The 15,199-nt window shown below is 40.7% G+C and overlaps 1 protein-coding gene across 1 annotated transcript in view; it reads left to right on the top strand.

The window, feature by feature from the left end:
• Positions 1–861: 861 nt before the first annotated feature.
• Positions 862–15,199, top strand: part of Scarb2 (scavenger receptor class B member 2) — a 60,642-nt gene continuing 46,304 nt past the window's right edge. Inside the window, exon 1 of the mRNA XM_076864488.2 lies at positions 862–1,333. Within this exon, the coding sequence (XP_076720603.1) occupies positions 1,217–1,333 (117 nt within the window). The 5' untranslated portion in view covers positions 862–1,216. The remainder of the gene's footprint in view (positions 1,334–15,199) is intronic.

The raw sequence follows: 15,199 nt of genomic DNA, 5'->3' as shown, positions 1-15,199 counted from the left end.
TATTAAATGTGTGGGTGTGTGTAAAGCACTAGGAAAGGCTTAGCACAGAACTAACATTCATTCCACACTTATTGAGTCCTTGCTGTGTGTAGGCCTGACCTGGGTGCATGGGACCAAATGGTGAGCAAAGCAGATGACACTACCAATTTAATTTGCTTAAAGCTCTTGCAGAATCCCAGCTCTTCAACAGGACACAAAGAGCCTTTCAAATCTGATCCCCAGGGCCTAGATATCCATCCAATGCCCTGCACATCTGAGCCTATGGTCAATAGAAACTTCCTTCTTCCCTCCTACAGATCTGGCTCTTTCAATGCCTTGCCCTCTGTTTCCTACTCTGAAATGCCTTCTCCACTCTTTCTTGCATACTTCCCTTTGGAGACAAACTCTTACATATCTTCAACCGTGGGGTCCTAGGTCATCCAAGAGAAGTAGCTGGCTGGCTCAGATCTCAGCATGTATCTTGTAAAAGCACTTGTTACACTGTGCTATAATTTCTGTGACAGTGTGCTGGTTAACTTGGAAGTTCCTCTGGAGCAGGAGCAATGTCTCATCTTATATGAAGCCCCAGCATTTGGCCCATGATAGGCTCTCAGCATTTATCCACGGAGTGGGCAAGTCAATGAGCAACCCGAGAAAAGCGACTTCCCACTGCCCTAGCCCAGGATGACTGCGGAGCCTGTGGCGAGGGGCTGGGGGCGCGGCCGGGGCTGGCCGCGGTCCCACAGTCACAGCCGCAGCCGCTGAGGGCCTGCGGGGACCTGCAGCTGCTGGCACCGGCCGAATCGCGGCCGCTGCTGCGAAGCACATGACTGCAGCCTCGCCTCGGCCCCGCCCGCTTCCCCGCGCAGTCGCCGCTGGTCGCCTCCCCGGGTTGCTGCGAGGCCGACCGGCAGGCGTCTAGGCTCTGCGAGCTCCCTCCACCCTCCCAGCTGTCCCATCGAGGAAAACCGAAACCAAGCCTGTCCTTCACCCCGCGGCCCCGCCTGCCTGGTGCTCCGAGGGCCGCGCTCGCCCAGCTGCAGAGCCCACACAGCGCACCGCCCCGGCAGCGCGGCGAGCTGGGCACCGAGGACACGGGCACCGGGAGGGCGCGGGTGCCAGAGGGTCCCAGGTCTTCTCGCCGCCGCTACTGCAGCGGCCTTGGCGGCTGCTCCTCCCTCCTTGCAGTTGAGTAGCAGCGGGTGCGGCCTGACCCGGCCCGGGAGCCGCGCGCAGAATGGGCAAATGCTGCTTCTACACGGCGGGGACACTGTCCTTGCTCCTGCTGGTGACTGGTGTCACGCTGCTTGTGGCCCGGGTCTTCCAGAAGGCCGTGGACCAGACGATCGAGAAGGTGAGCGGTACTGGGCGTGTGTGTGTGTGTGTGTGTGTGTGTGTGAGAGAGAGAGAGAGAGAGAGAGAGAGAGAGTGTGTGTGTGTGTGTGTGTGTGTGTGAGAGAGAGAGAGAGAGAGAGAGAGAGAGAGAGAGAGAGAGAGAGAGAGAGAGAGAGAGAGTGTGTGTGTGTGTGTGTGTGTGTGTTTGCAGGACACCCTCGCACTTGGACCACGGGCAGGGAAGACCTGCACCCGGTCAAACCCTCCAGACGGGGACCCTCCTTTCTTCCTGTGCTTTGTAGAGAGGATTAAAGGATGGAGATGGAGCAAGAGGAATGCAGATGACTGTGTTTCCTTTCATAATAACAAATTGGACTGTGATTCTTGACTTTTCAAAAATGCTTGCGCTTAGATTGTCATTTGTATCTTTCCCTACCCCCCCCCCCCCACACACACACCTCAATCTCTGTTGGACCCAAACTGTTTTTCTGTTTCATGAAGAACTAAAAGTAAATGAAAGACACCACAGAAGAGGCAGGCTATGTTAGCTGCTTGCCTAGCCTTTGAAGTGGTGTAGGGCTGGGGATGAGAAGTGGGTGTGTGGTCTATTGTGTTCTTGCCTTCCTGTGCTGGGTAGGGCAGTTGGAGTAGACAGGCCAAGTCGTTGGACTAGGTGACATTTCATCCATCTCAATCTGCTTACACAGACTTAGCAGCTTTGTATCTTGTACCAACAACCTGTGTCACCTTGTCTCACCATCATTCTTGTCTTTCTCAGACAGCCACCACTCTCAGGCACAGGTGCATGTAGATCCCTCTAGGAATTGGGACCTGTCTCTCCCCTTGCATGAGTAGGCTGAAAAGCTAGTTATGTCAGGAGCCCTCTCCATCCTTTGACTTAACCGGTCATTTCCTCTGCCCTTTCACCCACATCCACCAAGCCATGTGGAAAGAGGAACAGAGAAAGGTATTGGGATCTTTTTCCTATTTTTTTTTTTTTTTTTTTAGTCACTGGAGCAGCCTTTCTTTTTATCACCAACAACTTCATGCCATTATACCACTGATCTACACTTGTTATCAGCTAGATAAAATAGAGTCCAGGCCTTGTCCAGGTTGAGTTACTCTACTTCCTGGTTAGTAAAGTTTTTTTTTTTTTATTCCAGGTGATAACAGCATCTTCCTCTAACAGAGGTTTTGAGAAGTAATCAATTACTTGGAATCTGACAATTAAAGGCAATTTTTAAAGAAAGTGCCATGGCAAAGCATCATTTAATTTTTCACAAGTTCACATTGCCAAGGGAAGACAAGGCCTACTGTCTGAGCTTCTCAAAGACCATTCTTTTCCTGAGCACCGAGTTCAGGAACAAAATAAAGCAAACCTTTTCTCTCCACATTCAAATCAAGATTTCACAGGATTTGTTTGAGGAGGTAAACCCTAGTCTTGAGGGTCTAAGTAATCTGCTGGTTGATATGTGAATTTTCTTGTATGGCTTTAAAGAATTGTTTCAGGGGAGCCAGATAGGGTGAGTGATCTTCCCAGTTCCTCAGCTCAAGCCAGCCCTCAGATTCCCTGTGGGTCTCCATTTCATGTTGGCCCAGATTGCAGGTGGGGTGTTGCTACAAGGCAGCCTAATACCTAAGTTTGTATAGGTTTTTCCAGTTGATTTTCTCCACAAGGAATGGCCTCAGACTGATGTTACAGTGCAGGGGTCCTTTAGAACTAACCAACCCCAGCTCTGGAGCACTGTACAATGGGATGTCTGAAATAAAAGGTTAGGGCTAGGTTCAGTGAACAGATTCAGGAATGTTGTAACTGCACCAGAGGACACACCTTACCATTTCGCTCTTTCCTGGATAATCTGTAGGGTACAAGGTAGCACAGGACAGTGGGAAAGAGTAAGGACTTTGCAGATAAAAACTCCTGGGAATGAATCCTGGGTTCAGGTTCTAGCTGGGTGACCATGGACTAGTTGTTTAATCCCTCTTCATTCATTTCCCCTATCTGTAAATGGAGATAATAACAAATAGTGTACGTAGAAAGGTTATAAGAAGTATTCAAGAAAATGGATATGATTTTCCTGGGATATAGTTAGTACTTAATACATAATAGCAATTTTGTTTTTATTAGAAGACACACAATGAAAGTGTACATGAGATTGGGAGTCAGACACACTGTATTTAGATCCTAAATTTGCCATTTTCAAGTTTTTTCCTCTGGGCAACTTCTCTGAGCCTCAGTTTCATTACTTGTAAAAGTAGGAATGAGAGATGTTAGTATTTTGGACACAGTGGTATATTTACTATGGGGCTCATAAAACTTAAGCTTTAGATCCCTCACTTGCAGAGGCCCTTCCAAAGTCCTGTACCTAATTCTGTATCCCAATTTTTATTCCCAGGAAGGACCCCTCAATTTATATGAGGTTCAGGACCCAAAGAATCTGAATCTGCCTCTGCATAGTATTATGGGGCAAATGTAGAATTTTACATAGTGTCAGGCAAGAAACACATGACCAATATAGGACAGTCATTATATTCCTATTAGTATTATCATATAATAATTCTTTCATAATTTGACTATTATATAGTTGTAATTGAATCCATTATTATATTTTCAATTCTTAGTGTTTTCATTGGAAAGTTGTCCATTGGAAAAAAAGGAGAGGGAAAAGGGATGAAGTTCAAATGCATAGTTTGGCTAATTGTGAGAAGTAATTAGTACAGTAATTCCTGTAAGAATAATTTGTCTCAAAGTGAACATTGTCCTTGTGCTCTGCAATGATCAGAGGTGACTAAAGGGAGACTTTTATAATGGCCAGTGACTATAGTAGAAAAAACTAAAATATTCTTGTACCAACAGCCTGTGTTGGCTCACTGGAGACTGCTTTGTATTGGGCAAGCCCTGTAATAATTGCTGTTCAATGTTCTGCTTTGCAAAAGAGGCCTTGTAGTACCTTCCTCCTTTTGGGCCCATATATTCATTTCCTGGGGGACATTATGGCATTAACAAGGCCTTTTCTATCAAGCACTTGAACTTTCCTAAAGACCTAGTGCAGAGATCTGGCAAACCCTTTTCCTCTTACAAGGGAGAAGGGAGAATTTCATGTTGTATTTCATGTAGTAGCCCAACCAATTGTCTTGACACCTGGCACAGTGCCTGCTACATTGTAGGGACATAATAAATGCCTGCTGTTTCCCTTTTTAATTTTATTCTCAGAGCTTTGCACATGCTAGGCAAGCACTCCAAAACTGAGCCACTGTTGTCTCACTTTTGATCGTTTTAATGGAAAGAAGAATGTCCTGAGAAATAGCAGAACTAGACTCAAATCCTTTTGTCACCTACAAATACTTGGATTATGTTGAGTAAACTAAATAGCAAGTTATTTTAAACTTATTTTTTAATTAAACAAATTTCCTAGTAGCAAATTATTTAACCCTGAAAGGTTCAGGTTTCTCATTTTGAAAATGAGGATAATAAGAATATATTGGGTTGTCAAATAATGAAATAAAATTATTTCTGTAAAGCCATCAGCTTAGTGCCTCATACAATGCCAGAACATTAACATTTGTTATTGTGTTTAGCTATAGTTTTCTCTCCTTCTCCTCTTCCTCATCATCTTCCTCCTCCTCCTCCTTCTCCTCCTCCTCCTACTATACTAGGGATCAACAACTATACTGAGTTGCTAAAAGTCTCACTAAGTTGTTTCTAACTTGTGATCCTCCTGCCTCATTCTCCCAAGTCCCTAGGATTACAGGCGTGTGCCACTATGCCCATCTCATCTGTTGACTGAAGCTTCTATGGTAATTCAAATTCCTTCTAGCTCCAAATTTCTGAGATTCTATGATACAGGCACAGTGACTTTTATTTAGGGGCAGTTATACACCTCAGAATAGTAAATTTACCTCTTGACCCCTGCAGACTTGTTGACAGTTTGAACATTTAATAGAAACAGGAGTGTGGAACTAACCTTAGGCTAACAAGAAATGGGTTGGCAAGAAAACCAATGAGAGGAAAAGAGACTTCATACCTTTTACCTCTTCTTCACAAGCCAAGGCAGGGTATAGCAAATGAACAGGACAAACACACTTACCCTTCACCTGGATGGAGGCTTTGGGCAAATGAGTAGCAGCTGGCCTCTTTGGGAATATAGCAACTTTCAAGGGTTCTACTAATGCCTCAAGAAATAAAATAGAATCATTTTTAACCAAGTAGCTTTGGTTGGTGAATATATGGAGTCTTCTTTTTGATTTTCGTTTTTCATTTTTTGAAGTCTTCTTTTTTAAAGTCAATGCAGTAAAACAGCTTTGTTGCTGTATATGTAAAGGCGATCAGCTATATTTTATCCTAAAGGGCTCCTTCCTGGGTATATACTTTATCTCCTGAGTTGCTTCTATTGGAAACTAGGAAAACTTAAAATCTTAGTGTAAGATTTTTCTTTTTCTCCAGTTTCTATATCTAATATTTTTGTCTTTTAAAATTATAGTTATGAACATATCGATTGTACAAATTAATGAGATTCACTGTGAAATTTTCATACGTGAATATATATCATGCATTACGATTTTTTTTCTTAATCAGAAAAATGAAGAGATTGCTTTATATGTTATTTTGCATTTAAGCAAAGTGAGGCCTAGGGAAAGTAAGTAATTTACCTACAGTCTAATGGAGAGGTAGGGGTAGAGTTAGGCATGTGTGCTGGGTCTCCTGATACTGAACCCACTTTCCCCACCTCAAGGATGGCCACGCGATCTATTTGCCCAGGATCATCCTGCCCGGTACCTATTATTCTGGTTTAAATATTAGCACCCTCTTTTCTCCAAAAGATTTCTGATTTGGACAATAAATCCTATGCCTCCCCACCCCCATTCCGTGTCACATTGTCTTCATATACTGCGCTGTCTTCCACTCTTTGGCATTAAAAAGGACTCATGCTCTTTAAGAGCTGTGTCCTATTCAAGCTAGCTCAAGCTAAGCTGGAGGGGGCAGCCCTTGGATACCTAAGGATGAAAAGCACAGCATATTAAGTCCTCCTGAGAGTACAGTAAAAATTGGAAAGTCAGCAGGAACCAGGCATACTTTCCCATTCTTTGCTTTTCTTTCTCCACCAACCAGCTTTCTCTAATGACTCATCCTGCCCTAGCTGTTTATGCATCTGGGGCTTCCCAAGCCCCACCTCTGAATGGCTTTCCAGCTGCTGAGACTCCCATAGTCATGCTTCATCGCTTAGTTTCGCCTTTCTGGGTTTATATCAGAGTGATGTGGTTGACTCAGCACAAGCAGAAATGACCGACCTATAAAGGCAATATCATTTATTTCCTTGCAGGATTCTTTGATTCCTAAACAAAATTATGCAACTCTTTGCTGGCTTCTAGAAACATGGTCTTGTGATAGCACAACCATAGTATGTTTCTTTCAGCTTCTTACTATTCCACCTTGACCACAAATGCACCTATTATTAATATTTATGGCAATGGAGTAGACCAGTAGTTCTCAGCATAGTACCTAGATTCTAGGGAGATGCAAAATCGCTTATGGAAATGTAAAAAATAGCAGACTTGCCCAAACCCGTTAATCAAGTTAAAGAGCTAACCATGAAATCCATTACTAGTTTGAATAGCGATTATAGTAGCCCATATCTTCATTTCTTGAGATGGGGATTCTAGTTGAGGATATTACTACTCATAATTACTACCATTCTCCAAATTAAATTAAAGCAAAGATTGGGGTGAGGGGAAGTTTTTGCCTATGAAAATTGTTTTGCTTTGCTTAATAAAGAGCAAAATTTCAGACTGTCAGGCCACAGCAAAGGGGCTGGCCATCTGTTCTACCAGACATTTGCTTGTTTCCCAGAGAAGAATCAGCAGGTGGGAATAAGCTCATTAATGATAACATAGGAGGTTGGCCAAGTGAGGAGACATTAGTGGCCTTTATCATCAAGATATGTACTATACATATACAGTACACTGAGAAAGGGACTGTTTTTTATCAGAGATGGTAACTAAGTATCTAAAGGAAAATAAAGGTTGTTGAAGCTATTTGCTTTCTATTTCTAAAAGCACTTTTAGGTATATGCTTTGGCATTCATTCCTTTATTTAGCAAAATATTGACAGAGTGTGTATCATTTTTAAGGCAGAATGGATTAACAGTGAACAAGATACCATGCCTCCCCTTACAGACTTTATGATACAATTCAAATATTTTGGCCTCTATTTTTTTAACCTCTTAAAAAATGTTGAGGATCCCAAATAATTTATGTTTCTGTGGGTTATATCTATTGATGTTTACACTATTAAAAATTAAAACTGGTGAGCTGGGGCTGTAGCTCAGTGGCAGAGCACTTGCCTAACATGTGTGAGGCATTGGGTTTGATCCTCAGCACCACATGAAAATAAATAATATAAAGACATTCTGTCCATCTACAACTACAAAAAAAATTTTTTTAATTAAAACTGATATTTTTAAAGAACTTTTTTCAAAAACAAGAACACACACATACTCCAGTATCCATTAGAGCAAGGAAATGTTACATGTCAGGTAGCATCTGGAAAACTCCACTCTACTCTCAGAATGCAAGTAAAAAAGGCAAACACTATCTCAGTGTTATTATGATAGTTTTGACTTTGTGGAATCCCCTGAGATCCCAGGGGTCTACACACTATACTGATCCAGTTTTCATTTAACTATGTTAATTTTTAGAATAATTTTTAAAATACATAATTTCCTTGTCTTACGTTTCTGTAAGACCAGTTTGGAAACTATACTATTAACATTTTCAAACCACCAGATTTTTTTTGAAGTGTGTTATTTGTTGACTGTGTCCTTCAAGTGTCCCCAGGAACAATAGTTTGGGTTCACTGTTTTTAACCCAGTGTTAAAAACAATAGTTTAACCCAGTGTTAAAAACAATTGTTTGCATATCTCCTGTCTTTAGCTGTGTGCTGTTCAAATTAAATGAGAATACCTGCATCTCTATAATTAAATTTCAATGATTCCCTTCTAGCTGCATCCCTGCAAGGATTTTCAATCCATATGACATTGTTTGGCATTTTAAACTAGCTTGAAATCTCTTTCTGAAGGTAGAGGTCTTGTCTTATTTAATTATATACCATCTTCTCATACTTTCAAATGCAATACCTTATACAAAATAGGTGGTCAGGGTTTGGGGGTATAGCTCAGTGATAGAGCACATGTCTAGCATGGTTAAGGCCCAGCACTGAAAAAAAAAGGGGGGGATGTCAATAAAAATTATTAAATGAATGGAAGTATGGATGAAATTTATATCTTTGGGGATGATTCTGTTTGCATGTTGTCATTTAGCTTTACATTTGTCCCATTCTGTAGGACAGTGGTCACATATTTGCCTCATGAATGGCTTTTATACATTTAAAATTGGGAAACTGCTGTGATTGGTGGCACATTTATGTAATCCTAGCTACTCTGGAGACTGAGACAGGAGAATCACAAATTCAAAGCCAGCCTCAGCAACTTAGTGAGTCTGTCTGGAAATAAAATTTTAAAAGGCTGGGGATGTATCTCAGAGGTGGAGTGCCTGCCTAGCACATGTGAGACTCTGGAGGTTCAATCTCCAGAATTGGAGGTCGGGGAAAAGATCTGGAAATTTCACTCAGTGATCCAGATTTCTAGCTTCTCTTGGAACCTGTGGATACTCTGCAGTGCTGGCCCCACCAAGTCCTGTGTGGCAGCGGTCCATGAAGACAGGGACCAGCCCTTACTTGGAACCTGCCTTCCCTGTTCTCTGCTGTCTTAGCCAGTTTGAACTGCGTCCACAAAATGCCAAGGACTGGATGGCTTATGAACAATAGAAATGTATTTCTTACAGTTCTGGAGGCTAGGAAGTCCAAGTCAAGGCACTGACAGATCTGACATCCAGTGAAGGCCTGCTTCCTCATAGATGGAGGTCTTGTCAATAGCTTCACACAGCAGCCTCTTTTATAGGGGCACTGAATCCAATTCATGAAGGCTGTGCTCTTAGGACCTAATTACTTCCCCAAAGTACCTTCTACACCACTACCTTGGGGGTGAGGATTTCAACAGAGACATTTAGTAGAGACATTCCTACCACAGCATCCACTGTCATTAACACCCTCTTAGATTCCAATGCCCAAGAAAGGTACCCTCGTCATCATGCTTTCTCTGTTGTCTTTTTTAGAATAGAGAAATATCTCTCTGTATCTGACCCTGTTTACCAAAAGAGAGAAATCGAAAGACAGCTCGAAGAAGGTCACTTATTTAACAAAAATGGGACAAGGCATATTTCTACCTAGAAGTGAGTTCTTTCATCCATCTGACCTCTTCACTGATTTTCACACCCTGTCCAGAAAGATTGAAGCACAATGCCATTATTATAGTAATGTCATCACTCATCACAAGTCCTATTTTTTAAAATTTATTTTACTGATTAAAATGTTAAAAAAATGTATATATTTATAGTATACAACAAGATGTTTAGATGTATGTTTACATCATAAAATGACTAAATCAAGTTAATTAACCCATGTATTATTTCATATACTTATTATTTTGAATGGTGAGAACTTAAAATCTGGGCCAGGTGCTGTGGTACACCTGTAATCCCAGCCACTCTGGAGGCTGAGGCAGGAAGATTGTGAGTTCAAACCCAGCCTCAGCAACTTTGCGAGTCCCTAAGCAATTCAACAAGACCCTATCTCTAATAAAATATAAAAAAGGGCTGGGGATGTGGCTCAGTGGTTAAGTGCCCTGGGATTCAATCCCTGATATCCCTCAACCCCTGGAAAAAAAAAGAACTTAAAATTTACTCTCTTAGCAATTTTGAAATACAGTTACACATAAAATACATTGCTATTTAGCTATAGTCACCGTGATATACAACAGATCTCTTGAACTTACTCATTCTGTGTAACTGAAATTTTGTGTCCTTTTCAATGCCCCCCAACCACCCCATGCAAGTCCATTTTAAGGGAATCTTCTTTTTATACTTAATTTCTGATAATCAGTAATGGAAGGAAGAGGGAACATAGGTATAAATAAGAAGGTAAGGAACACATCACATAGTTCAACTTTAAGAGATATAATCATAACCAAACAAGTTGTAAAAAGAGACTGGACGTACAAGTTATGCATAGAACCTGGACATTGTTCCCATGGCCACATTTCTTGTTTATTCAAACCTTAAAATTCTTTTTCTCACTGCTTTAAAATAAAAGTAAAGTTTCCACCAGCATAATCTTAAACTTGAATGGAAAAAAAATAGAAAGATTGAATGAAGCACAATGCCACTCTCTTATGTTTAAGTTCCCTTCTGGTAGCTGCTTTTTCCCATTAGACTGGCAGTTCCTAACCTTGGCTGCACATGTGTAATCACCTAAAACCTCTAAAAACATACCCTAGTCGGTATTTCATGGCAGGAGGATTTTTGGAATAGCTATTCCTCCACATGGTCCTGTATGGACTTTTTAGACAGAGTAGCAGCTTACTCACGAACTAGTCTTTGAATCTCACCTATCAGATCTTATTAGCTAAAATCATGACAGTTGCAATTAAAGCCAAATGAGTTAAAAAACAGTGCTACAAAAACAATGAATGCCAATATTTTGGTTCCTAAGTTAAAATAAGGATAGAATGATAATGGCAGCTTATTTCTTTTAGCACTAGAAAGAAATGTTGAGTAGTGGGCATTTCTTAAATAACTATAAGAGTCTGGTTTGGGTTTGGTTAATTGAGAGAAATTTTTAAACACAAAGCAAAACAACAGATATTTTGATATTTGGTAAGTTTTATTAATCTGAAATCCAATAAGATCCATTTATACACTATTCAGCCAGGTCTGCATCACCTCTGGGTGAATTTAGACTCTGTAAATGGCAGCATGGATGTACAAGTTGTGTTTAATTATTAAGTCATCCTGTTGCCCTGAAACAGTGACTAGCAGTGCTCTTGAGTTATGAAAGTTTTCTTAAAAGTATTGCTCATTGCCATCAAAGTCTAATGCAATTCCCTAAGTGCTTATTTTTATCATTTGGAGTGGCTTATACCAGGACAGTTTGTTCAACAACTCTTGTGGCATTAACTTCCTGAAAGGTCATCTTCAGACCAACTTGGAGGTGATGTGACTTGTGGCTGTATTAAATCACGTCAGTGGTCAGCAGTCAAACTTAATCCTCTGATCTGTCGCATACACATCAGGCCGCAGCCTGGTGAGTGACTCCCTGCCCATTATTATCCACTCATGGAGATTTCTTCAGTCCTGCCTCTGATCTGCTTCTTATCCATTCAAGTTTAAGATTATGCTGGTGGAAACTTTACTTTTATTTTAAAGCAGTCTTACTTTATACATAATCAAAAATATCATACTTTCCTAGTAATCCAAGATGCTATTTTGCCACTATTAAATAACCAAAAATTTCTAAAAATCTTTTAAAATCAGTATTGATGTGGAAATGCTGAGGTAATTGCTCATAAACTGTTTTCTGAAAATAACTTGACAATATTTACAGGCTCATCTGTTTGTGACAGTTTTGACCCACTAATTCTAAGAAATTAATCAATGACTTGATATCCAAAGATATTCAAGAACATTTGCTGCAGTATAAAAAAAAACCCACAAATATCCAATAATAAGAGAATGACTAAGTAAACTGATTTATCACTGCAATGGAAAAGCATACAGATATTAAAATAATATTTTCAAAAACTAATAATAACCGTGTATAAAAGGGCAAGTAAAAATTGATATGAAATAATATATATCTTATGATCTTCATTTTATCCAAAATACACTTATACACATATATAAAATACCAGAGAGAAATAAATCCACCTGTTAATAGTGATAGCATGGATGACAGGACAAATAAATTTTCTTCCTTTTAGTTCATTATCCCAATTTTCTACAAGCAAGATGGAGTGGGTAGGGAAGGACAAAAGAGAAACAGTTTGCTTGATTTAAGGTAACAACCACCAGTAGCTTCTTAGGTGAGAAGAGATTGAAAGCAGCACTTGGTTCTTTCCTGAACATTTGAAGTAATATGATTTGCAGCTTTTAACTGTCTCTTCTAAATATCGGTATACAAATTCCTATTGATTGATAATTTATCATGATATCTAGGTATTTTTACCTGATGAAATGCAATATTTTCTTGATTATAAGTCAGTGGAACTTTTGTGTCTTCACCTAAACAGGCTTATGCCTCTCAGACATATTGAAAGCCCTCACTATATACATATTGGATGATAAACAGAAAAGTAAATTCTCAGAATAAATTATAAGTTTGGCTGTTGATGCTGCAAATTCAGCACATAAGTTGGTCATCATTCTAATATTTCTTTTACTGATAGTGTCCCAGTATTGTGCTTGGAAACATTCATCATGTTCTGCTTGACCACATTTAGTGCCATCCAAAGTCACATGGTAAAATTGATTTAGGATCAGTTATGCTGATTTTTAAAAATTGGTTTAATGAAGAAAACTCAGCTGATTACAAGGTTCATCCGGTAGCTGTCACTGAGGCAGAATCCTCAGAGAAGGGGATCAGTTGTTCCCAAGCCATGGTGTTAAGTTTAGGCTGGCACTGGGCTGTGACCGGGGATACTGGCTCCTTGTATCTGACAGAATAAATGCCCTCTTGTGCCAGACATTCTCCAGGCCTGAGCTTAAGGTTATTATTTGTTAGTTTCCCAGTCCTTCCCTTGCGGAGCAAGCTCTGAGAATACATGTTGAATATCTGGGGCAGAAATTGGAAATTTAAATCAAAACAGGGCCCTCTTCTGGACATCTTAGGGTGGCATGGGATGGAGGGGTTTTCTCTGGATACATTAGCATAAGGGGGACTGAGCAGTCACCAGGAGCTCTAGGTTTCAGTTCACCCTTTCTTGGTTCCTCCTGTGTGGGGAGCTGCCCTGGTTTCCTTTCCTTAAAAGATCAGGGTGCCTCCTCCAGAAGTCAGAGATCAATTTATGGCTTTTCTGTAGTTTTACAGTCCCTCTGGGAGTAAGGTTGCCAGATAAACTATAAGATGTTAAATTTGAATTCCTCATGGTAACAAATGTTTTAGTGATAATATGTGTCCTGCAATATTTCTGTTCACTGTGAGTTATTAGTTGTTAACATCCTGCCATATTTATTTCGTCGCTCTCATGTACACTTTTTTGGGGAAAGTATTTAAATATAAGATACAGGCATCAAAACACTCTGCCCCTAAATCCTTCAGTATGCATCTCAGAGGGATTAAAGCATTTTGTTTACATAACCCACGTGGTATTTGGGACATACTAATTCCAAAAAAAAAAAAAAAAAAAAAAAATTGTTGTTTATATGAAATTCAATTTAAACTGGAAAATCTGTGTTTTTACTTGCTAAATCTGTGACTGTAAATAGGGGTGCTGTGGGGTGGCCAAGCATAGGCTTTGCAACACTACAGACCTGGACTTGATCGAATTTGACTTAATTTATATATAGGAAGATAAAAGACCAGAGAAAAATAAACCCACATGTTTACAGCGATAGCATGAACACAGGGGTAAATTTTCTCTCTCTTTTTTCTGTGACTTTGATTTGTCACTGCGGTGGGAAAGTTTACAGAATTTTACAAACCGGAAAAAAAAAAAATGGGAATTCTTATTTTGCGCGACTCGAATTAAAACTCATAACGTACGTAAAGCCTCGTGCAGCCCCTAACTCTAGCAGCTGGCAAGTGGCACTGATGGTAACCCTCTTCTGAGCCGAAACTCAGGAGAAGATAAAAATAAAGATGCAACTGTTTTAGAAACGCTGGCAGCTAACTGTATTTACAACTCCCCTCTGTTCTCTCCTTCCCCTTCTCCCTGCGGACTTGGCGATGGAGGGCGGTGGAGGGGACGCGCGCGTGCGCAAGGGCGCGCACCGGCGCACAAACACAGAGCCCCCGGTGTACCCGGGGTTTAGAGAAGGTTCCCTGACGACCCTCAGCCGTGAGGTGGAGAAAAAGAGACTTATGAAAAGTGCATAAAAAGCACCATTGTCGAAGGGGAGATTCGAATGGAATAAAAGAAGTGCGAGAGTTTGTTGGATGTCATCCACTCAAGTAGAAAGCTGCTAGGGCAGAGAACTACCCCTGAGAGGTGGCCTACCAGGGACAGCCAAGCCGGGTGGAACAGAATTTGCCGCCAGCTGTGACTCTGGCCTGCTATCAAGGATTTTTTTTTTTTTTTTTTTTTTGGTGTGTGTGTGTGCATGTGTGTGAAGAGTGTTTTCATTTGGCTTGTTTAGTTAAGGAGTCGAGTCTACCAAATGTTTATTTCTATCCTAAAAGTTGGAGTGACGAGTTCAAGTCAGACTATTCATAGATGCTTGAACAGCATGGCGTATCCTCCTTTCTGGAAATGGTTTTGTTACCTTCTTTCCTTGCTTCTGGAAACTTTCCCATTTTACCTTTGGATCTTTGGTTACCTAAGAGCTGGATGGAAACCAAAAGATAAACCTGAGCAGTGAAACATCTGTTCACTCACATTTGCTGATTCTCTGAGGTCATCATTTGGAGTTGGTTATCTTAAACAAAGAAAGGAGATCTGAAGTTCTGTCTCCCTATAAAATTCCCCACGAACTGTGATGGCTGTCAGCATATAGGCTGGTCTCCAGGCGAATCACTGTGATCACTGCCTGATCCCACTACACCATCCACCCTAATTCTTCCCATACCCTGGTTCTTCTGGACCTGACTCCTTCCTGTAGAAAACTCTTTTGCCTAACCCTTGAGATTGCTGGAGATATCATTGTCAGAGCTGTCTCTCAAATACTCCTTGCAATAATCCTTACAAATAGCCTCTCCTCACTAAAGATTTGGTTTTTATTTGACACTCCTGACTTTGTACCAACTGTCTACGTTGAGTTGACACAGGAAAGAGTTGTA

This window comes from Callospermophilus lateralis, chromosome 8, assembly GCF_048772815.1.
Source record: "Callospermophilus lateralis isolate mCalLat2 chromosome 8, mCalLat2.hap1, whole genome shotgun sequence".
Taxonomy (NCBI): Eukaryota; Metazoa; Chordata; class Mammalia; order Rodentia; family Sciuridae; genus Callospermophilus; species Callospermophilus lateralis.
This window is presented reverse-complemented; position numbering and strand designations above follow the sequence as displayed.